Source organism: Rhinoderma darwinii, chromosome 3, assembly GCF_050947455.1.
Source record: "Rhinoderma darwinii isolate aRhiDar2 chromosome 3, aRhiDar2.hap1, whole genome shotgun sequence".
Taxonomy (NCBI): Eukaryota; Metazoa; Chordata; class Amphibia; order Anura; family Rhinodermatidae; genus Rhinoderma; species Rhinoderma darwinii.
The window spans coordinates 38,945,294-38,970,338 of NC_134689.1; the positions used below are offsets into that span (position 1 = coordinate 38,945,294).

Consider the following 25,045-nt stretch of genomic DNA (forward strand, 5'->3'; position numbering starts at 1 on the left):
TTCATTAGTCTGATTTGTCCCCGTGATTAAAACCTTGCGCATCTAAAACTTTGTATACAGAATTATGACTCATGACATTAATAAAAATATCAATTTGACCTCACTTGTCATCATGATAGATGTTCAAATCAATCACCAAACACAATGCTAGATGATCGCTGTCTCATACAGTCTTGAAATTGAACCGGTCACCAGAATGGAGTCCATTAAAAAAGGACAACTCACAAATTCTCTAACAACACTAGAACGCACCTACTAAGTACCGACTAGCAAGCTGGGAAATAAGTAGCCACATATATGCCACCCTTCAGTTAGCCCCTTAGCAATTCATCAAAGACAAGTCACATTACATACCTCCTTGTAGCCGGTCTCTGTAGAAATAGGCAAGAGTAATGTGAGGTAGGGGGACACTTCTCAAAGGGGTTGACACACAAAACACATGTATCCCCTATCCACAGGATAGGGGATACATGTGCGATCGCTGGGGATCCGACTGCTGGGACCCACTACGGTAAGGAGAACAGGGAACCAAAAGTCTAATTTCTATGAAGCTAGTGGACACACAAGCCGGACACAAGCCCCGGAACTCCCAAGCTTCTGATGGAGCACTACGGGGGACTTTCATTTCCCCATTCTCCTTATCGCTGGGGGTCCCAGCGGTCGGACCCCCAGCGATCACACATATACATGTGTTTTGTGGGACAACCCCTTTAAGGCCCCCTGCCTGGCACTTCAGGAATGGGGAAGAAACCCAGTGACTAAATAGAATGAGTAGTATGACTATTTGAGCAGGCCTGGGACAAGTAGCAGGCAGGAGAGACAGGCAATTTGGTTGTAACGGTCTCCCCTGCCTCGGGTGACTCTTCACAATGCTTCTCCAGTGTTCAAACAGTACTTCTTCATTCTATATGAGCAGCTTTAAGAAAATTGCTTGCACGCCTCTCGTACATGTACAATCATCATTAGTTTATTAAATAAGAAAAGCTTGAGACAAAATTACATTTTTGAAACGCAGATAAAAATTTAATTTTAAAAAAGGTAACTTTTTTATACTTATAATTGGTTTTTGCATTAATAGGTTATTAGTAAGCGAGCTAGAAAAATATGTGACCTCCAGAGTCTTAAGTGTTGAAGCAAGCAGCTGGACTTTGCTGCAGTGCTTTATCAGGTGACTAAATGTGATCATTACTGCATATGCGCTGCCCTCTGCTTGATCTCAGCAAGGCATAGCCAGTTTAATTTATCTAACTCTAATTTCAGTCATGAACCATTTTCACTTGGCACTAGAAATACATTTAGCTGCTTGCCTACAGCAGGAATAAGTACTATGGACACTGATGGGGGGTATCATGAACTAATGATTTCAGCCACTGAGTAGACCTGAATTCAAGAGAACAAAATAAAACACCCATTAGAAAATGAACGTGTGTTGAAAATGGGAATGTGGCTTGTAAGGAAAAGACTGAATTTATTGCACTTATCTGTTCATATCACATCTCAAGACACTGTGGTGCCGTAATAAAAGCCAAAGCTAAATTTAACCTGCAAAAAGAAATTGGGACTTTTGAGTCTACATCTTGGATGTCTGTGCTAAAATAATAAAGATGGTCTACCTGAACTGGAAAACGAAACAAGAAAAACAAAGTAATATGTTAAATGGCCAAAGAGTCATTGAGGGGAGGCGTAATTAAATGCATTTAAAAAAAACAAAAAAAAAACATTGTTCTGCCTTTACATTTTTACCAGGCAGTGTCTCCCTATATAAATAAGAACACCGGAATTGGTGAGGAAGGGTGCTACAATGAAATTAATGATCGTCCATCCGACAACTATCATGCTGAAATTCAAGAACCGGGAGGGGGGGGGGGGCGAATTAAGAAACCACAGTCTAGGGGACCAAAACAGCTTGTCTCACTCATGTGTTAAAGGGGGCCTGTCACCTCTCCCGACTTGTCTATTTTGGTAAGTACTTATATTTCCCATCAAATAACAATTCTGGAACATATTTGCGTAGAACTCAGTATTGTGCCGTCGTTCTGTTGTAACTCCTTAAAGTTTATAAATAAAATTAACAACTGTGTTACCGTTCCCCTGGTCAAAAGCGTGTGAAGGGGTGTGTCTCTGCACAGTCTCACTCTGTCAGCATGGATTGGACAGTGTCTGTCTTTGTAGGAACACACCACCTACTGGTAACACCCAATGGTCAATTTATTTATACATTTTTTGGAGGAATAACAGAGGAACGGCACAATTTAGTGTTCTAAGAAAAATATGCTTCAGGATTGTCATTTCATGGGGAATACAATTATTTGCTAAAACAGACATTTTAGGAGAGGTGACAGCAGGTCCTCTTTAAAGTATAGTCTGTTCTGGTGAACTTTTTGATACTCTTGAAGGAAACTTTGCTTGCCAAGCTGGATTACAGTATTTTACAGATGCCCTAATAAAGGTTAACTAAAGGATACTGACTAAACTATGCCCCAAAGTGCTCTGGAGGGGGCTGGATTTTTTTTTTGTTGCTATATATGCCCCTCCCAGGGATCAAACATAACACACTTTCCAGCAACCTTGATGCCTAAGAAACAGAGAGTGATAGAATGGCATTTGGTGGCAGGACTCAACTTTGACCTTCCTATTAGGACCGCAGGTGGGTGTTTAGTGGATGTCACCCCAGATTCAGCCCTGGCATTGTACAAATTCATAAAATTAACCTGTCCTGTCTGATACTCAAAAGTAGTATTAAGATTCAATAAGTTAAACATAAGCACAGATCCCATACACTTTTTTGTACACAAATTACGGCAAATGTTCTAATTACAAATGGAAGGAAAGACGTCTAGATATTATACAGATAAACTGTGACTTTGTCTTCTAGAAAGCAAGTTATCAGACGCACCTATCCACAGGTACAAGCACATATCAACAGAGCATATATAAAATTAGTCTTGGATGGAGAAGCCTTTAATAAATCCAATGTGCAACCAATGAGTTACATTTATAATGGGCAGTACATGCCGAATTCTAATATGTCTGTCTGGCACAACAATGTAATAAAAATAAATGTAAAAAAAAAAGGACATGAGGAAGTGTTTGCCTACAAGAAGGGTGGGAAATGCTAAATGTTAGTCAATTACTTGCTTCACCCTTAATTTCACAATAGTAGATAAATGTATTTGCAAGGTCAAGGTGCAGGAAATGTAATAAAAGTGCATTCTTTCTTTTGCAGATTTTTTTTTTTTGCCATCCTAGTGGAAGAATTCATTATGTTAATAACATTTTTTGCAAACTTTGTAGCCTAATGTGCTAATAAGATTTTTGTGGCAACCTAAAATTAAATATTAACAACAAATGACTAAAAAATACTGATAACGTTTAATCACCTGCATAGACCACAACACCAATGGCTTCCTCTGTGTTTCGGACTGTACATCCTCGTAGAAGTAGACTTTCTGTGCCAAATCCGGTGCGTTGCCCGTTATTCAGATCCCTGCAAATAAAAAGACATAAGTAACATACAGTTAGGTCCAGAATTATTTGGACAGTGACACAAGTTAAAGTGCAGACTCTCAGTTTTAATTTGAGGGTATTCACATCGTAATTTGTGGAAGGGTTTAGGAATTACAGCTCTTTAATATGTAGCGACCTCTTTTTCAAGGGACCAAAGGTAATTGGACAATTATCTCAAAAGCTATTTAATGGGCTGCATGGTCTATTCCCCCATTAATCTATCATCAATTAAGCAGGTAAAAGGTCTGGAGTTGATTCCAGGTGTAGCATTCGCAATTGGAAGCTGTTGCTGTGAACCAAAAACATGAGATCAAAGAAGCTCTCAATGCAAGTGAAACAGACCATCGCAAGGCTGAAAAAAAATGAAGACATCCATCAGAGAGATAGCACAAATGTTAGGGGTGGCCAAATCAACTTTTTGGTACATCCTTGAAAGAAAAGAGCGCACTGGTGATCTCGTGAACTCCAAAAAGCCTGGACGTCCACGGAAGACAACAGTGGCTTTCCATGGTGAAGAACAATCTCCTGGAAGTAGGTGGATCAGTATCTAAGTCTACCATGAAGAGAAGACTTCATGAGAGCAAATACAGAGGGTTCACCACAAGGTGCAAACCATTAAAATCAGCCTTAAAAATAGAAAGGCCAGATTAGATTTTTGACAAACAACATGTAAAGAAGCCGCCCAGTTCTGGAACAGCATGAAACGAAGATCAACCTGTACCAGAATGATGGGAGGAAGAAAGTATGGAGAAGGCTTGGAACGGCTCATGATCCAAAGCCACCACATCCTCTGTATAACATGGTGGAGGCAGTGTGATGGCATGGGCATGCATGGCTGCCAAAGGCACTGGGTCACTGGTGTTTATTGATGATGTGACTGAAGACAGAAGCCGGATGAATTCTGAATAGTTCAGGGATATACTTTCTGCTCAGATTCAACCAAATGCGGCAAGGTTGATTGGATGTCGCTTCACAGTACAGATGGACAATGACACAAAACATACTGCGAAAGCAACCCAGGAGTTTTTTTTTTTTAAGGCAAAGTGGTGGAATATTCTGCAATGGCAACCACCAGATCTCAACCCGATCGAGCTGCATTTCACTTGCTTAAGACAAAACTTATAAGGTAGAAAGACCCACAAACAAGCAACAACTGAAGACAGATACAGTAAAGGCCTGGCAAAGCATCACAAAGGTGTTTGGCGATGTCCATGTGTTCCAGACTTCAGGCAGTCATTGCTTGCAAAGGATTCTCAACAAAGTATTAAAAAAATACATTTTATTTATGGTAATGTTAATTTCTCCAATTACTTTTGAGCCCCGGAAATGAGGCGGCTGTGTAGAAAAATGGTTGCAATTCCTAAACGTTTCACAAGATATTTTTTGTTCAACTCCTTGAATTAAACCTGAAAGTCTCCACTTCAATTGCATCTCAGTTGTTTCATTTCAAATCCAATGTGGTGGCATTCAGAGCCCAAATCATGAAGATTGTGTCACTTTCCAAATACTTCTGCACCTAACTATCAAACAATAATAACATATCTCTAAAGAGGCACATTTTAGTAGTGTGAACAAACTAGAAATGCCTGGTTTTGGAATATTAGTAGAGATACACAATGTATTTTGATCATCTCGACCAACATTGCTCCCACCAAATGTAATTAATATGATAAAATAAGATACCACCAAGCAATCCACAATCTAAGGCATTGACCCAGTTGTCATTTTCCCATTCCAGCGCAGTCAAGGCCACAAGTGCTGGTGTAGCATACCAGTACATACATATCACCAGACCTACTGCTACTTGATGAATGATACCCTAAAAGTGTGAATATCTGGCACGGTCACCTGGCAAAATATTTGGGGTCAGTGCTTAGAAAACAGATACATTATACTATATTTTTAGATCGTGAGAATGGGTTTCCATTTTGTTGTAGTCTACAGTGGGCACCATACACTGTGTGATAACAAACTAGCACTATTCCGAAACAGAGCCCAAATGCAAGACTGGCAAAGGAAAGTGCTCCTTGAAATGGTCTCCTTCCTTTAGGCTCTGCATTCCTATCACAATGATCTGAGAGAGTGTATGGCCGTATATGTTTGCAGACTGCCTGTCTGTTTTATGGTCTGTATATACATAGTTTGTGTGTATGTTTTTATCTACGTATGTACTTTTGAGTCATTACTGAGGGGGGAACACTGTTACAAATTTTTGCTATAGATCCATGCGACTGTTAAGTCTCTGTCACTAGCCTAATGGCTTTGATTGTTTTTTTGTTGTGTTTTGCTTTTAAAGCAGACTGATAGATTAAGCATTATTGTAATATTTTATTGCTCTCATTGAGTGTAGCACTAGTGAAAAAGCAAATCAACAATCACTACCTGGAACAGTATTGAAAAAGAATAAAGAAAATACAGTCTTCTAGATAAGGAACATGAGCATCAATACACGTGTACAATTAATGATGCAACATAAAAACAAATAATCTTAGAGCTTGGAACAATGAGAAATGTATTGCAGATTCTTAATTTGCCTATTTTATTGCTAAGTGTAAAAAAAAGGAAAAAAAAAACATCATAGATTGAAGCTTTGCATTTTGCAGATTGTTAGATTTCAGACACTTGAATTTGAAGGAAACGGAGTTACATACATAGATATATAGTTAGTACGGTTAAAAAAAAACACATACAGATGTAGCAGTCTTTAGCTTGACTTTTTACGCATTAAATACGCAGTGACAAGATCCTTTAACTTGACTTTTTCAATTACTTTTGTTGTGTGATATCACGCTGCAATAAATGATCAGAGTCAAGATAAAGACGGCTACATCCATGTTGATTAAGTTCAATCAAGGGATGGGAGAAAGGGAATGGATGTGGGTAAACTAAAGAACTTTGTTTTACCCTATCGATCCAGAGGAAGGCATGAACCAATCTGCCCTAAATAGGAACCCCCCCCCCCTGATTCCAAATGGCAATCTGACTTGATCAACATTCAAACAAGAATTCTATACATTGACGTAGGCACGAATATTTTTTTTTAGAAACTATCTAACTTTTTTTTTAACCCATCTACTGTTCTTGCTGTGACCATCTCCTGCGGTCGGCTATTCCACAGATTCACAGTTCTCACGGTAAAAAGACTTGTCGTCTCTGTAGATTGAAAGTTTTTTTCTCCAGACAGAGGGAGTACCCCCTTATTTTTTTAGGGTGTTTTGCATGGGACAGGTTTTCACTATATTTCTTGTATGGGCCATTAAAATCATGTCCGCCCTTAGTTGTCTCTTTTCAAGACTAAAAATATGTAATTATTTTAATCTTTCCTCATAACTAAGATTCTCCATGAACAATAGAAATGAATACTTGCTTAACATTTAAACAAAGATATATCACTTCAAATACTCACATATAACCTTTAAATTTGCTGAGATTGTTATTTGGCTTCTCACATACAATGGTATATTTAAAGGACTCAGGATCAAATGGAGATTCCTAGAAAATACAAAATATTCAAATCATTTTATTTTTTCAAAATAGTTTTTATTGTTTTTTTCCAATACAAATAAATGAGAAAATTTAAAAAATAGTAGTGGCATTATATTTTGTATACATAAGTTATCAGTATCATAGTACAAAGTAGATACATTTCTCTTAGGAGTAGTGGTTAAAGAGTCTCTGTCACCACATTATAAGTGCCCTATCTCCTATATAAGGAGATGGGCGCTGGTAATGTAGGTGACAGTAATGCTTTTTATTTAGAAAAACTATCTATTTTAAACCACTTTATGAGAGATTTCTAGCTTTATGTTAATGAGTTTCTTAATGCCCAAGTGGGCGTTGTACAGAGGAGTGTATGACGCTGACCAATCAGTGACCAATCAGCGCCATGCACTTCTCCCCATTCATTTACACTGCACTAGCGATATAGTTATATCGCTATGTGCAGCCACATACACAAGCACTAACATTACTGCAGTGTCCTGATAATGAATATACATCACTACCAGCCAGGACGTGATGTGTATTCAGAATCCTGACACTTCTGAATCTTTTCTGTGAGATTCCAGCAAGGCAAGCGTAATCTCGTTTGAAATGACAGGTTACATCGTAATCTCGCGAGATTACGTTTGCCTTGCTGTAAATGTCACAAAGACACTATAGACGTGTCAGGATTCTGAATAAACATCTTGTCCAGGCTGGTAATGATGTATATTCATTATCAGGACACTGCAGTAATGTTAGAGTTTGTGTATGTAGCTGCACATAACGATATAACTATATCGCTAGTGCAGTGTAAATGAATGGAGAGAAGTGCATGACGCTGATTGGTCAGCGTCATACACTCCTCTGTACAACGCCCACTTGGTCTAAAGTAAAAACACGCCCACTTGGGCATTAAGAAACTCATTAGCATAAATCTAAAATCGCTCATAAAGTGGTTTAAAATAGATAGTTTTTCTAAATAAAAAGCATTACTGTCACCTACATTACAGCGCCCATCTCCTTATGTAGGAGATAGGGCACTTATAATGTGGTGACAGAGTCTCTAAGGATTTAAAACCAACTTGGAGAAGCATCAGGAGGCAAAAGTTAAAGTTTGGTCATCGTCAGCGGGCATCTCCATTTTTAGAGTTCTCTCTTGAAGGTATTAGATTAATTATAGTGAAATATCACAGATAAATGTTTAAGTGGATTGGTGTTCTGGTAAATTTATGTAGGATGTTGTGAGAGGTGTATGTGGCCGCTGAGCACATAATAGAAAACAAAAAAACAATAAGAAGAAATAACAATGGGGACGTGAGGAGGGAAGGGGGCTCGGGATGGTAGTTCTATATAAGTAATTGAAAGTTCTGTATTTTTGTAACAGAGTTAATCAAACTATGTTTTTTGAAGAAGAGGAAGTAGGCCATAAATTTAACTTTGGTATTAGCTCAGGCTTCCAGGGAGCCCAATTGTCTCTATTCAAATCATTAGAAAAAAGTTTATCATTCATAAGCAAAATAGTCATCTTAACATAAATATAATATTATTAATAATAATAATAATAAACAACAACTATTGGAAGGGTTAGGCCCTATTCACACAGCAGTAAAAACAATAGACCCCCAAATGGGGATATTCACACAGCCGATTTTTTGACGGCCCGGTACCTCAAAAAGTTCTTACGGCCGCAGTCTATGGGGCTTTTTAAAACACGGTCGTCACTCGGATGTGATCTGTTTTCTGCCGCTCCCTCTTTTCTCCTACGCACAGCACGAAGTGAACGAGGAGATTTTTTGGTTGCGTTTTTTTGCAGTGGAATAGCTGAATTTCCACAGCAAAAATCACAACTAGACTATACTCACCTCCCCGATGCTTCTAGAGAGACACATTCCTGCTCCCGGGAAGGTCTGTGTTTAAACGGCCTCTTGGGATGACGTTTTGTCCCTTGTGACTGCTGTAGCGTCACATGGGATGAGACATTATCTAATGCAGCAGAGTGATCAGCCGGGGGAATCAGGGACGCGGTAAAGAGAACAGTCAATATTTTATGTACTCCCTCTGCTCTCCGCAGCGTCAAATATGCATAGTCGCTTACGCTATTGATTCCGTCAAAACGACGGAACCCTTGCACAACGGAAACAAACGTAAACCATTGGCACCGGATAATTGATCCTCTCAAAACAATGGAACCCTTGCACAACGGAGACAAACGGAAACCATTGGCACCGGATCCGAAACCACGGAAGTCAATGGTGATGGAAACGGAAACCTATGGTTTCCATTTGTGTCCGTCAGGGCTCCCTTCCGACGGAAAGTCAGAACGGAGCCCTAGCGCAGATGTGAACGAAGGCTTAAAGGGGTCTTCCCAACTTTGACGTTCATGGCATATCCACAAGATAAGCCATAAATGCCTGATAGATGCAGGTCCCAGCAATATGAATAGCACCTTTAAATCGAGAAAGTGGTTCACTCAACCCCTTCTTCGCCTGATGCGGCGGCCATTGGCAGCAGATTCCAGGCGGGTTCTAGTAAAGAGAGGGCCGCCATTCTGATCAGTGGAAGTTACGGAAACAGCCAAGCAGGCGCTGCCCAACTGTTCCCTTAATTCCAACAGAATGGTGAGACCTGGAACTAGTGGAGAGAGCCTCTCCACACTAGTCCCTGCCTGGAATCTGCCACTGCACCATGCTGCTTGGGGGGGGGGGGGGGGGAAATCGGGTGACACCAGTTTTCGATATAAGCATTTTTCACACATTTATGACATTCTGTGACTATCAAGAAACTAGAAAACATAAAGAACACGGCGTTCTATAGTGAAATAGTGTGTGCAAAGGACTGGAGTACAGAGGCGATCCACTTAGTATGCTCTCACCTGGGGTGATTGTGCCAGCCGGGCACATTACCCTGAAGAGTAGGTAAGTATAAGTGAAACTCTGCTGTTTCTAAACCTAGTACAGATCAGTAAGTCGGTGAAAAGTATAATAATAAAATATTTAAAAAATATATTTAAAAAAAACATTGACATCACTGGGAGGCAGAGAAAGCGTATTTCACGGCGTTTTATGCCCGCGGCGCTCAATGGCCGCGGACGAAAAACGGCACAAAAATCGTCGTGCAGGCAGAGGAAAATCTGCCTCAAACTTCCAAACTGAATTTTGAGGCAGATTTTTTGCCTGCAAAAAACTCAGTGTGAACCCAGCCTTAACATACATAAAGACATTGTTTTTTGCTAGAAAAAAACTGCAGTGTACTGGAATACGTAATGGAAAGTCACATTTCATATATTCCAACATTTCACACTGAATGTATGAACATTATGTAATGAATTATTGTTATTAGGGTTCTTAGTGGGCTGCATTTTATCACCATACAGGGCTTCAATCAGTTTCATTAAAACGCATTAACCCAAATTAAGTTGTACTAGTAAGGTAGCAATAAAGAGTACAGAGGTTGCACTACATTGCCTTTGCCAGAGAGCCCTCTAGACACATAAGAGAAGAGTTGATCTAAGAGAAAGGTGTAATGATATATTAAACTAAGTGCTTAACATTATAAAACAAACCCACTGTATATATAAATCACATGTTACACATGGTGGCAGGTAAAGTCATCTGAGATTAGGTAATGAGTCCAAGTTTAGCACCAGGGCCCACCAGCTTTAAAAGGGTTGTACAGGATTAGAAAAACATGGTTGCCTTCTTTCAGAAAAAGCACCACACCTGTCTATGGGTTGTATCTGGTATTGCAGCTCAGCTCCATTGTGAATGGACAACCCATTTAAAGGTGTAGTGAGAGTATCCCATTACATTTGACAGCATTCATGTAGTATTTATGTTGCTTGAAAAAGTCACTTGTAAATGACTTGTCTATTAAATGTAGTAATCATCACTGGCATCAGTGGCGTAGCTATAGGGGTCACAGTGGTCGCACTTGCGACTGGGCCCCTAAGCCTGGGGGCCCACAGGGCTCCCATTACCACATAGCGCACTGGTGCTAATTCTTTATGTGCCGTGATGCCGGCACTTCCTGGTTACGGGCAGGGCTCCTTTAAACGTCACGGTCATATGGTACACTGTGACCGTGACGTCACGTGATGGACATTCCAGCCACTGTGGAAGAGCCAGTGTAGAAGAGCATGGAGGACTCCAAGTGAGCTGCAGAGGGGGCCCGTAATGTATGTGTGTTGTATTGTACTGTCTGTGTTTGCGGTGGAGAGAGGAGAGGGGGGGGGGGCTTTAAATTACAGGCCTCTCTCCACCGCAAGCACAAACTGCATTATACAATACATTACAAACTATGAGTTGCGACCCCCTGACTCACCGAGGTCCCGGTTCCAACAGTATTTGTGTCCAGCTAAGGGGGGCATTATACTGTGTGGGGCTGCTATGGGGGCATTAGACAGTATGGGGCATTTACAGGTGCATTATACTGTATGGGGCAGCTATGGGGGGCATTATACTGTATGGGGCAGCTATGGGGGGCATTATACTGTGTGGGGCCATTATACTGTGTGGGTAAGCTATGGGAGCATTATACAGTATGAGGGCAGCTACGGGGAGCATTATACTGTATTGATGGCAGCAACTGGGAGCATTATATTGTATTGGTGGCAGCTACGGGGAGCATTATACGGTGGGGGGCATTATACTGGGTGGGCATCCATGGAGGCAATTGGGCAAGATGGCTGGGCATAGGCGTGGGCAGGGTTCTTGTGGTGTTGGGGAGGGCCTAAGCTGAATTCTTGTACCAGGGCCCATGAGCTTTTAGCTATGCCCCTGACTGGCATCGTTAGGCCTAGGTGCCAATAGGGAAAAATATTACAACTATATTGCAAAGTGCCGCAAAGAGGAGGGGGTTAGCGGCAGGAATGTGAAGGCGGTCAATTGAAGCCTTCTTGTGTAGGTATTAAGAGGCCCTGTTAAAGGCTCTTTTTATAGGGTAAGGCAGTGGGACAGATTTTATAATTGGGGCAACATGGTGGGCACTGTTATGGGGACATAGTGGCAGGCATGGTTATTAGGACACTTTGGATAGCACCATTATTGGGCAGTTCAGTAGGCTTTATTATGGGCAAAATATATATGTCCAACAATGACTGCATTGGAGGGTACAGTTTTTTTTTTTTTTAACGTAAGAAAATATGCCTACAGCTATGCCTATTCCATGCTACATCTGTATTGTGCCATGTATTGGTCTCAGTCCTGCCTATATCGCATGCCGGAGGGAAGGTCTGGAGCACATCTATCGTACATCAGTAAGACAGCTCCAGAAATTATTTTCCTAATATTAATCTATTTCTCCATAGCACACAGACGGCTCATATCATTTCCTTGCATAATATAATTTCAAATTTCCAAGACAGGAACAATTTTACAGCCTGTACCTGATTTTTTTTTCTTCTAAAAGAATTACTACACCATGGGAGTGCGAGGAAGGTTAAATGTAGCATACTAATGGAATACGAAGCACCTAATTAGCTGTATCTGAATGTTATACTCACAACTAAAATAATTTACAAAGCATCAAAAGAAAAGACATGTCCTTATTGGCACAGACAGAACAGGCAAACAACGAAGAGATCTAGCACGTAATTCACAAGTGAGAAATCTTATCCATATAAAACTAATTAAGGCGCACATAAAATGCTGAGAATTTCTCAGAAATAGAAAGTGCGCCTTATAATCCGGTGCGCCTTATATATGAACCCGACAGTAAAGAGAGGGGTTCATACAGGATCCTTTACCTCTATCGTGGGCGGCAGGGGTCGGCGGCGGCATACTACAGCACACACCATGCTCCTCCCCCCCGTGCGCCTAGGAATGAACTGAAAAAGTACGGTAAGGGTATGTGCACACACACTAATTACGTCCGTAATTGACGGACGTATTTCGGCCGCAAGTCCCGGACCGAACAGTGCAAGGAGCCGGGCTCCTAGCATCATACTTATGTACGATGCTAGAAGTCCCTGCCTCGCTGCAGGACAACTGTCCCGTACTGTAAACATGATTATACTACGGGACAGTTGTCCTGCAGCAAGGCAGGGACTCCTAGCGTCGTACATAAGTATGATGCTAGGAGCCCGGCTCCTTGCACTGTGTTCGGTCCGGGACTTGCGGCCGAAATACGTCCGTCAATTACGGACGTAATTAGTGTGTGTGCACATACCCTAAACGTTTTGATTTGCAATTACAGCTGAACCAGTTGCAAGTTATTGTTAAAAAGTGTAATAAATTTTGACTTGCAGTCTGAGCAATGGTTTATTTAACGGTAATGTGCTGCGCCTTATAATCCAGTGCGCCTTATATATGAAACATGATTGCTTATAAGGCGCTCATAGAAAGTGCGCCTTATAATCCGGTGCGCCTTATAGTCCGGAAAATACGGTAGATTTTCTTCTCATGATGTCCTCCATAATGACAGCATGTGAAGCATGAAAACACAAGATGACAAATGCACAATGCAGCACCAGCACCATCACCTTGTTACAGACATGTCAGCTTAGTAAAATCCAGATATTAGGGAGGATGAAAAGTGACTTTTGAAAGACGAAATAAGAAGTGAAAAAAAGCCTAAAGCCATATTTTATCTTCTAATATTTGCAAAATTCTATTCCAACCCTACTGTATTGAAGACTGATAATAACCAGTCAAGATACCACAATACAGATTATTCTGTTACTACAGAAAAGCCTATATCGGTCTTCTACACCTAGGTTATTAATGAGGGGGATTTTATAGCCTGATAATGCTATGAAAATTCAGGAATGTTGAATGTGAAGAATTTCCCCCCAAAACTATGAAAGATTTTGGGAACATACAGTAGTCTAGGCATAACCATGTTTTCTATTTGCTGACAAACTTCCATCCCTGAATATTATTCTGGTTTTTTAACGCTCAAAAGGAACTTATATTTAGTGAACATTTAAATGATGGATGTTGGTCATTAATGGGGTGCAATAAAATTTCAAAGGATGTTTGGTGCTTTGTTGTTTTTTTCTAAGGCCTCACGCACACGTCCGTATTACGTCTTTGTTTCGTATGGAGCCATAGGGTTGACATAGAGGTGCATAAAGACTCTACTTTGCCTCCATATGCCTCCAAGTTTATACAGAGGCATACAGATATTTTTCAAATTAAAATAGTGGTATGCTCCATTAGACTTCCAATGCTTCTAGGGTAGAATATCTTCATATAAAGGATCGGATGGAACATCAGTGAACATAGACTGTGCGGTGGACTTTGTGCGCTGCTGTGCAGGATCTGCCGTGTGCTCGAGCCCTGATGCAAGAATGTTCCGGAAATTCCCTTTCTAGGATAAACTACCTTGCAATGAGTAATCTGGTCTGACTGCCTATATCTCCTCAGTGTTCCAGCACTGCTCTTTACTCCTCCTATAAGCAGCCACTTATAAACGGTGTCCATAACTCCCATAGTAGTGAATGGCAGTTACGGAAGCAGCGTAGCATGCGAACGACGCTGTTTCCGTAACTACCATTCAGTTCTATGGGACTTACGGAAACAGCGTAGCTCAGTGAGATCCGCTGTTTTGGTAACTACCGACCATGTAACCTTTTTCATGGTCGGAATTCAGCCGCAACACTGCGGCAGAACGGGGTATAGTGGGCCCCCCATTATGGAGATAGGTGCGGGTCCCAGAGTTGTAAACAGTTGGTAGCTGGTGGTAACAAACAACCTATCTAGAAATACACTGCACGGTCAGATTTTGTATGCTTTTTAAATTTCAAAAGTGGTCCAAAACATATCCTATTTTGGGGGCAGAGGCCTGTCAGAGCTTTTATATATATATATATATATATATATATATATATATATATATATATAAATATATATATATATTCCACCACTTCCACTGGAGGATGTGCCAGTGACCGTGTGCCCGATTATCCTTGAAAGTGAAAAAGCAATGGTGTTTTTCTTTCGCCAGACTACCTTCTTCCCATAGTGCATCCTGGTGCCACCTCTTCCCCCATGCAAGCGACACACTCTCGCACGGCTGTCCACATGTCGATAAAGAAAACGTGATTCATCAGACCAGGCTACTTTCTTCCACTTCTCCATGGTCCAGTTGTAATGCTCACACGTCCATTATAGGTGTTTTCAGCGGGGGACAGGGGTCCGCATGGGAACTCTGCAGCTATGCAGTGCCAAGACGAAGCAAGCTGCATTAACTTTTTTTAGCCATTTGAACTACAGTAGCTCTTCGGTGCGATCGGACCCTCAGTCCCCACTTCCGTGGGCTAGCACTCACTCCACATAAACATCAGCGAGCATTGGATGCCAATGACCCCGTCACTGATTCACCATTTGTCCTTCTTTCACCACTTTTTGTAGGCACTACATACCATACCTCACCTGCCATTTTGGAAATGCTCTGACCCAGTCATCTTGCCATCACAATTTGGCCATTGTCAAGGTTGGACAGATCCTCACGCTTGCCCATTTTTCCTACTTCCAACATCAAGAACGAACTGTTCACTTTCAGTCTAAAATATTAGACTCCGTGCCAATGTTATCAATTTCACCCGCCAATGGTTTTAATGTTATGGCTGATCATTTTATATACTTACATCTAAATAAACTAATATTAAATACGTGAGGCTCTCTTTTTAAACTGCAAAAATTCAACAGTATGTCAGCTAATGACATATTGGGGGAACTGTTTGTATGCAAATGCCTAACATGTAAAACCATAGGTACACTACATAAAAAATTAAACATTTCACACTGCATAGCAACCAGTGTCAGTGGAGGACAAATATACACACACACACACACACACACATATATATATATATATATATATATATATATATATATATATATATATACACACACACACACACACACACACACATATATATATATATACATATACACACACACATATATATATATCAATCTGATTGAGGAGCACTACTGCTACCCCTGTCTTGTGTCATATCGATTGAAAGGTTTTTCAATATTACCTGTTTCCTGAAATTTATCAGGGACCGTGGATCTGTGTGCCTACGCCTACACTCAGTACTTTTGGCATTTAGTGCCCTATTTTTAATACTATACGAATAAAACTACTCAACGTTTTTCTAGGCAGGACTATACATTTATTAATTAACGTTTACTATTTACACAGATTTTTTGGAATTGTATATAGCCTTTAAACTGTAACTAAACTTTTATCATGTCATAGTGAGATGTCAGAAGTGTTCATCAGTGGGGGACCGAGCACTGAGACCCCCACCGATTGCTAAAACGAGCAGCAGAAGTGCTCGGGTGAGAGCTGTGCCTCTTAATTTATGATCGACTTTCAGCCGAGTAAGCGGTGTACGGACTCATAGACTTTCTATTGAGCCCGTACACTGCTCCAAAGAAAGCCAAACAGAATTGAAGCGGCACACCACTCACCCGAGCACTTCTGCTGCTTCGTTTTAGCGATTAGTGGGGGGTCTTCGTGTTCGGACCCCACTGATCAAAACTTCTGACATGTCAAACGTTTTTTAAAAAGTTGATACACTTTAAAGAGAACCTTTCACCTGCCCATAGATGTGGATTTGAGTACAGCATGTAATGGTCAGGGCTGCACAAACTCTGGGGCACTTTAAAAAAAAAATCCTTATTTAGATATCGGTGCCGTAATATTTGGCGCCGGATATTTAAATAACCCCATGAACTGTCAATGGGGTGATAATTGGCAAGGGGGCGTGTAACATCACTGTGACATTGTCCAATCCGCTACGGACAATGTCAACAGCAAGAGCTGGAGAGAGTAGAGCATGTGCGCGTGCACGCTCTCGCACTTCAGCTCTCAGCAGGCAAGTACAAGACTGTGTGATCAGTCTTGTCGTCCTTGTCTGCCGAGAGCTAAAGAGTGAGAGAGTGCATGCGCACACAGCTCCGATGCCATGAAACAGAAGAATTCACACTCTTCTTCTCCTCTTCTGTTCCGTAGTGGTGGCGGAGCTGCGCGCTCACGCACACACACTCTCCTCTCTCCAGCTCTTGCTGTGACGCGGTCCATAGCTGATTGGAGAGTGTCACCGCGATGTTACACGCCCCCTTGCCAATTACCTCCCCATTGACAGTTCAGGGGGTTATTTAAATATTGGGCACCAAATATTACGGCCCCGATATCTAAATAAAGAAGGAGGATAGGAAAAAAAATTGAAGTGCCCCAGAGTTTGTGCAGCTCTGCCCATTATATTCTGCACACGTATGGGCAGGAGAAAAGTTTTCTTTAAGGCCCCATGCACATGACCGTATTTTTTCCCTCCCGTAAGTACTGGCGTAAATACGGGTCCTTTGTCACCCGTATTTACGGACACGTGCCTGTAAATACGGGTCCGTTGTCACCCTTATTCCACGGACCCGTTTTCTTTGTAATATTGCACTGAACTAATCGGCAGCCCCTTCTCTCTATCCAGCTCTGATCAGCAGCCTCTTCTCTCTATCAGTGCTGTATAGAGAGAAGGGGCAGCCCTTTTGGGAAGAGTTTCCACAGCAGAACGCAGCGATAGAAAGAAAAAGAAGTTCATACGTACCCCGGCTGTTGTCTTCGTGATGCGTCCCTCTTTTGACATCCAGTCCGACCTCTCTGGATGATGCGGCAGTCCATGTGACCACTGCAGCCTGTGATTGGCTGCAGCGGTCACATGGGATGAAACGTTATCCCAGGAGGCCGGACTGGAGAAAGAAGCAGGGAGTTCTGGGTAAGTATGAACTTTTTTTGCTGCAGGTTTTTACTCACTGTCCAGCGGTAGTCATTGTCCAGACTGCTGAAAGAGTTACTGCCGATTAGGGCAGCCCATTCTCTCTATCCTGCATTGATTGTTTAACTCTTTCAGCACCCTAGACAGTGACTATCCCCTGACGTCGCCTAGCAATGCTCCCGTAATTACAGGTACACACACGTAGCCACCCATAATTACGGGAGCCCCATAGACTTCTATGGGCCGGCCCGTGCTGTAATTACGGCCTGAAATAGGACATGATCTATATTTTTCAACGGCCCGGGCACCTTCCCGTAAGCAAACGGGAAGGTACCCGTGTCCAATAGAAGTCTATGGGCCCGTAATTACGGGCGTTTTTACTGTCATGTGCATGGGGTCTAAAGAAAAGGTGTTAAAAAATTGTAATTTTTTTAATTTTATAGGTTTTACTTTATGGGCCTATTTTTTCTAATTATTTTAATATGTTCCCTAATGTAACTATTTATTCATATGTTTGTACTTCTGTGGGGGCAGCCTTCTTTATTTTTATTTTTCATACTGCTAATTTTTGTTTTGCAGGTTTCGCTGGACCATTTGGACTACGTCGTAGATCCGTTGGACTACTTCGCTGATTTAAGTTTTTTTTCTTTTTTTTATTAATAAAATGGTTAAAGTGGAATGTGTGGAAGAGTTATTTCAATAAAATACATTTTTTACCTCTCTGTTTTTAAATACTTCATTACTGCCTTAGTAATGGAAGCGGTCTGATTTGAGAGCGTCCATTACTATGAAGGGGCTTAGTGTTAGCCAGTACAAAGGCTGCAACTAACCCCTTTTATTACCCCGGTACCCACCGCCACCAGGAGTACCGGGAAGAGCCGGGTACGATCCAGTATCCGACCATCTGAAGTGAAGGGTACTGGCGTGGCCGCAGGCTGGTACGATCAGGCTAGGAAGGGCCAAAAACCGTGGCCCTTCCCACCCTGGTAATGATAGGCTGCTGCTGCTTTATTGTATCTGGCTGGTTATGAAAAAAGGAGGGGATCTCACGTAATGTTTTTTCAATTTATTTTTAAAAAAAGGATGTGGGGTTCCCCCTATTTTTCATAACTAGCCAGATACAATAAAGCAGCTGCAGCCTAGCATTACCAGGGTGGGAAGGGCCATGGTTTTTGGTCCTTCCCAGCCTGATAATACCAGCCTGCGGTTGCCCCGCTGCCTAACCGTCGTTTCAGATGGTCAGGTACTGGTCGTACTCGCCTCTTCCCGGTATCCCTGGTGGTAGTGGGAACCGGGGCAATAATAGCGGTTAGAGATAGCCTTGTTACTGGCTAATGTTAAGCCCCAGCCTTAGTAATTAAACGTGGTCAATCAGACATCAGCCCTAAGTCCATAATAAAGCATTAAAAAAAACAGACATAAGAAAAAAAAATTATGAGAACAAAACTCCCCCATGCAACCCTCTTTCACCATTTTATTTATTTTTTAAAAAAAAGTTGATCGGAGTAGTCCAATGAATCTACGACATAGTCCAAACGGTCCAGCGGAACCTACCAAAAAAAAGTTAGCCCTATAAAAATTTAAAAAACTTAAATTTGCTACAATAGAACTAGAGGTCAAGGAAAAATAATTCCCCTTCATGTAACTCTGCTACCTATCAACTGAAAAGTCATCCACCAGAGTGAAAAATGTTTCCCCATGGCGGAGTACAAGAAAGTCTAATTCCCAGGTGAGGCTTTCTTGTACTCCGCCATCAAGAAACGTTTTTCCTCCTGCCAGATGATTTTTCCGTTGGCAGGTAGCAGAGTTCTTCCGTAGCGGTGTTAAGGGGCAAACTCGCCAATTGCCCAGTGCCCCCAGAATGGGCCGCTACTCTTGGGCCAGGGCTGTGTGATTGCCCCCCAGACTGAAATTTGCCAGCCATCCCCTGGCCGTTGGCTCCCTGCTCCGCCGTTTGCTCTTATAGGCCACAGCCTGGTTAAGGCCTGAGGTCTACACGAGATCGGGAGCATGCTGATGACGTCAACTGCCCGGCACAATGACGTCACTGCATCATGCCGTCCACGCCGGGCCACTGAACTCCGTTAAAAATCATAAGTCAATTAGGTAATAAAACGGGGGCATAGAAGTGTTATACCATTTTCAGTGTTAATGCTGCATTGCTGATCTATGATACTAAAGTAATACAGTAAGTAGAATTCTTTAAATCTTTTCTATACATTAAACAGCACTTTAACAAATAAACAACAAATGTTTTCCTATTTAAAAAAACTTATATATTGCGTTTTTGATGTGTAAAGCTGGTAACGCCAAAAACTCGGATAGATTTGGGGGGTGTCTTTTTATAGTTCACCACCTCAGGCAGCGGAGGGGCTAAGTTCACCCCTGTATATATATATGATCTACATGGGCTGTCAGCAGTTTAGCATATGCAAAATAAAACAAAAGAATGAATGTGTGAGCGGTTGAGAAAACAGTAAATTGGTTCAACACTTCACATCTTTGCCAAATTAAGTCTTAGACACCATAAGTGCAAATTAATTCACTTGCATGCGTTAATGAATCACGCCACTGGTAAAAATAAATAAATCACGTGCGGCTGAGACACGGATTACTTCTGTAAGCATAATTAATGTGATTGATGTTTTTCCATTTGGTCCACTCGGTCATTCTTAGACGTCTACAGCTATATTTATTTTGTATACTTTATTTCTGCAACATATTTACAGTTGTACTATTTTTATATGGAAAAAGTTGAATTTCCTGCATCAATAAGGGGTTATCCAATGATTTCCTGAACATATGATGTTCATAGGATTTTATTCGATTCTCCCTTTAGCATCTCTATACTATGTTACACTCTATGGGAGAGACATTAATACTGGCGAATGGAGTACCAGTATCTCTTCCCCCAGCAGCAGGCACCAGATTCATCAATCATTGCAGTAAATGTCACGCTTATTAGGACTTCGAAACCACACTGTCTTTTTCTGTACATTCTCATGTGTCAGAAAAATTGGTGCAGGGGCTCGATAAATATGATCTTGGCTTGAATTCTGTATATTTCAATGTGTTTATGCCAGATAAGTGATGTAAATACATTGATAAATATACCCCTTGTTCTTTGGTATCCTCTCTACATACACCAGGGGCGTTGCTATACTCTGAAAACAGCTAGGGGGTACTGGGTGCCATAAAGGCTGCAACGTCAGTTTCTTTAAAAGGGACATAAAAAGGAAATATATTTGAAGTGGCTTTGGATGGGACACTTGGGGCACTGGGCAGAAGACCCTGTTGCCCAGGCAAAATAATGACATTGCTATACACACACATCACTAGTAGAGTTGTTAAATCGTTTTATTCAGTGGGGCAGATTTAGGATATCGCTACACTTGGTCACATCTTACTGCTTTGGGCTTCAGACTTATTTATTAAGAGGTGCATGCCTATAAATTAAATTTGTTGAATCTCACAATGTCCGTTCAGCCAAAAAAAAAAAGATAATGTCAGGTACAAAACTGGAGTAGATCTCCTCTATAATTTATGCTAATTTATGGCATTACTTATAGTAAATTTGTCGGGCCTCGCCCCTCCTGTTTTTTTTTTGTTTTTTTTTAAGTTGCATGAGCAGCACAGATGAGGAAAAAGCCACACATTTTTGTGCCAAATGCAGATTTTTTTGGGGAATGCAACATTTTAGGCAGAAAACTAGCGTAGATCGTTTGTTAAATTCTCCCTATTGTGTTCTAACTAGGAAAAAAACAAAACATTAGTACAAAAAACAATACTAATGTATTGAACACATAATACGATTTTGAGCTGCAGTTCAATGCCTTGTCCCCTGAACTTAGAGTAGCTCTCTAGTGTTGAAAACTCATTCTCAAAAACCCAGGGAATTCTGAGTTATCAGAGGGAACGTCTCTCATTCAGGACATCCATCAGTTAGCCATGGCAGAGAACAGCTAGAAAGAGCATCTGTCGCTTGAGGACCCAGCACAACCATGCATTAAACAAAGAGCCTATTAATTTTAAGTGCTATCATGTAATACTTTATTCCCCATTAGGTGGCACTGCAGGGAAATTAAACACTTGCTGCTGGGTTCCCCCACAGATGACATATGATCTCAGGGAGATTCCAGCAGCAGGACACCCGGTGATCATCTTATTTTTATGAGACCCTTCTAACAAAATGGGATTGTCAAAGCCCCTTTAATGTTAAAATATCACAGACATTTGGGACATATACAATTATAAAATATATATATGTAAGTCTACTGAAACAAGTATGCTCCTTATTAATATAACATGTACTATTAGTATACTTAAAGCTATAAATTAAGAATCCTCCATTGTGAAAATGCAGTAAAATACTAACATCTGTTTCACGCATGTTATACCATCAATAGTGCTAGGACATTGATTATTTTCTGTTGTCGGGGAGGAGTGTTACTTTAGTCTGGGTGGTTTTACAATTACGTTCGTGACTTCCATTCTGAAGTGTAATTATGGGACAATGGCAATGACGGCGGTTTTTGAACGCAAAAGATCAACGCCTACGAAGTCTTCTTTTCTTTCTCTCTGCCTCTCACAAGTGACATTTGTCTGTAAGATGTTGAAGGTGGCATTTATCTGTCAAATAACAGAACTCCTCCAAAGTTAAACAGTATTGAAAGTGTAGATTCAATTAGAGCTTATTTTAAATTCACAGCTCAGGAGAAAATTTCCAAAATGTCAGAAGAAAAGTTAATCTCGAGGTCACCTCAAAGATATTCTTATAGCAAGAGGAGAAGTTACCTTCAAACTCTTTTAACCTTCTATATCGAAAGACACAAAAGGCTTATCTTATTAAAGCATTAAACTTCTATGGAAGAGGCACAGGCGTACATTAAAAGAATATAGTTGCATGAGGCAGGGATTAAAGGGACATTACGACAGGCAAAAACTAATTTTCAAGCATTTGCGGGTCCAATTTCAATTTTCATTAGACCAATTTAATGAAATTGTTTTTACACTTCAAGTGTATTATTATTCTACACAAGGGAATTACAAGGACAGGTTATTATGATCTGGTAGAAATGCACTGGGAACACACGTTAAAATTAATCTCATGTGACAATTTATGCAAACTCGGTTGACCTATTACGGAATAGTCATTTTTGGGAATTAACACGGCAGCAGATTCACTGTTCTTTGTTGTATATTGCCTTATCCAATGTAGAATATATTTTATATACTAAATATGCAATATGTAAAATAGCCAGGGGCATAGCTAGGGGGGGGGGGCAGGCGGGGCATGTGCCCCGGGCGCAGTTCAGGGGGGGCGCCAGCGCCACCTCCTCCTGCACTATAATTGTACGTGTGTCGCAAGGACACAGGTACAATTAGAAGCAATGAATGACCGGGCACGTTCCGTGCCCGGCCATTCAGCGCCTTTCCACGAATGAAGCAACTGGTACCTTTTGTACCAGTGAAGCTTCCGTCGATGAAAGGCGCTGACTGACTGACAGGGAAAGTCATCCTGCCCAGCCAATCAGCGCCTTTCATAGATGCTGTGTTCAACCCCCTGGAGACCTGCGCAGAAGAGAGCAGGTCTCCATGGCTGCCGGACGGCGTGGGAGCCGGAATAAGGTGAGTTTGAATCGTTTTTGTTTTTTTAAAATTGTAATAGAAGTGTGTGGCTGTATCTGCGGGGGGGGGGGGGACGGGGACGGACGACTTTATCTACAAGGGGGACTTTATCTACGGGGGGGGGGGCGTCTATCTACAGGGGGACTATATACTGGAGTGGGCTGTCTATAGAGCACCATATACAGGGGTGGGCTATAGCTACAGGGGGGGGGGCTATATAGTATATAGCCCCCTGTAGATATAGCCCACCCTTGTATATGGTGCTCCATAGATAGCTCACCCCAGTATATAGCCCCCCTGTAGATATAGTCGCCCTGTATATAGCCCAGCCCTGTAGATATAGCCCAGCCCTGTGGATATAGCCCCCCTGTAGATATAGCCCCCCTGTAGATATAGCCCACCCCTGTGTATAGCCCACCCCTGTATATAGCCCACCCCTGTATATAGCCCACCCCTGTATATAGCCCCCCTCTGTAGATATATTGCCCACCCCTGTAGATATAGCCCCCCTGTGTATAGCCCACCCCTGTAGATATAGCCGCCCTGTGTATAGCCCAGCCCTGTGTATAGCCCAGCCCTGTAGATATGGTCCCCCTGTAGATATGGTCCCCCTGTAGATATGGTCCCCCTGTAGATATGGTCCCCCTGTAGATATGGTCCCCCTGTAGATATGGTCCCCTGTAGATATGGTCCCCTGTAGATATGGTCCCCTGTAGATATAGCCCACCCCTGTATATAGTATCCCACAAATAGCTCCCCCTATAGTGCTCCACAGATAGCCCACCCTTGTATATAGTATATACAGGGGTGGGCTATCTGTGGAGCACTATATACAGGGGTGGACTATCTAGTGGAGCACTATATACAGGGGTGGACTATATGTACAAGGGGGGGCTATATACAGGGGTGGGCTATCTGTGAAACACTATATACAGGGGTGGACTAGATGTGGAGCACTATATACAGGGGTGGGCTATATCTACAGGGGGGCTACATACATGGTTGGGCTATCTGTAGAGCTCTATATACAGGGGTGGGCTATATCTACAGGGGGCTATATACAGGGGTGGGCTATCTGTAGAGCACTATATACAGGGGTGGGCTATATCTACAGGGGGCTATATACAGGGGTGGGCTATCTGTAGAGCACTATAGGGGGAGTTATTTGTGGGACACTATATACAGGGGTGGTCTATATGGGGGCACTATCTACAGGGGCTCTATGGCAGGTACTATCTACAGGGGGCTCTATGGCAGGCACTATCTACAGGGGGCACAGTGTGTGTGTGTGGGACATGGTGTATGGTGCTATTATAATTAGAGGTGCAGTGTATGGCGCTATTATATTTAGGGGCATTGTGTGTGGTATAATGATAACTTTATATTTATTTATAGGTGCAGAAATGTTGGTAAAGTGAGAAGCTGAAGACATCTGAGCGGCAAACTGCAGAAATGGTCTGTGACCAGGAGAAGTCATCATAGAGGTCTGGACCGGATGGAGAGAAAGAACTAGAATCTGAGACGTCACCGGTGAGTCACTTAATGTAAATGTTCACTCTGCCTCTAATCAGTAATGTAGTCACTGTATGATCTGCAGCGAGATGATGGGTGGTGTGATTATGATAGGATTTATTTTTTGTGAAACGGCATCTCCCAGCATATCCTTACCATTGTTCGGGCCATGCTGGGAGCTGTAGTTTTATG

At 41.7% G+C, this 25,045-nt stretch overlaps 1 protein-coding gene across 1 annotated transcript in view; it reads right to left on the bottom strand.

Annotated features, from left to right (window-relative positions):
- The window catches only part of ATP10B (ATPase phospholipid transporting 10B (putative)), a 128,672-nt gene that overhangs the window by 34,810 nt on the left and 68,817 nt on the right, over positions 1-25,045 (bottom strand). Inside the window, exons 4-5 of the mRNA XM_075859938.1 lie at positions 6,914-6,999; positions 3,381-3,487 (exon numbers count right to left, since the gene is read on the bottom strand). Coding sequence (XP_075716053.1) covers positions 3,381-3,487; positions 6,914-6,999 — 193 coding nt within the window. The remainder of the gene's footprint in view (positions 1-3,380; positions 3,488-6,913; positions 7,000-25,045) is intronic.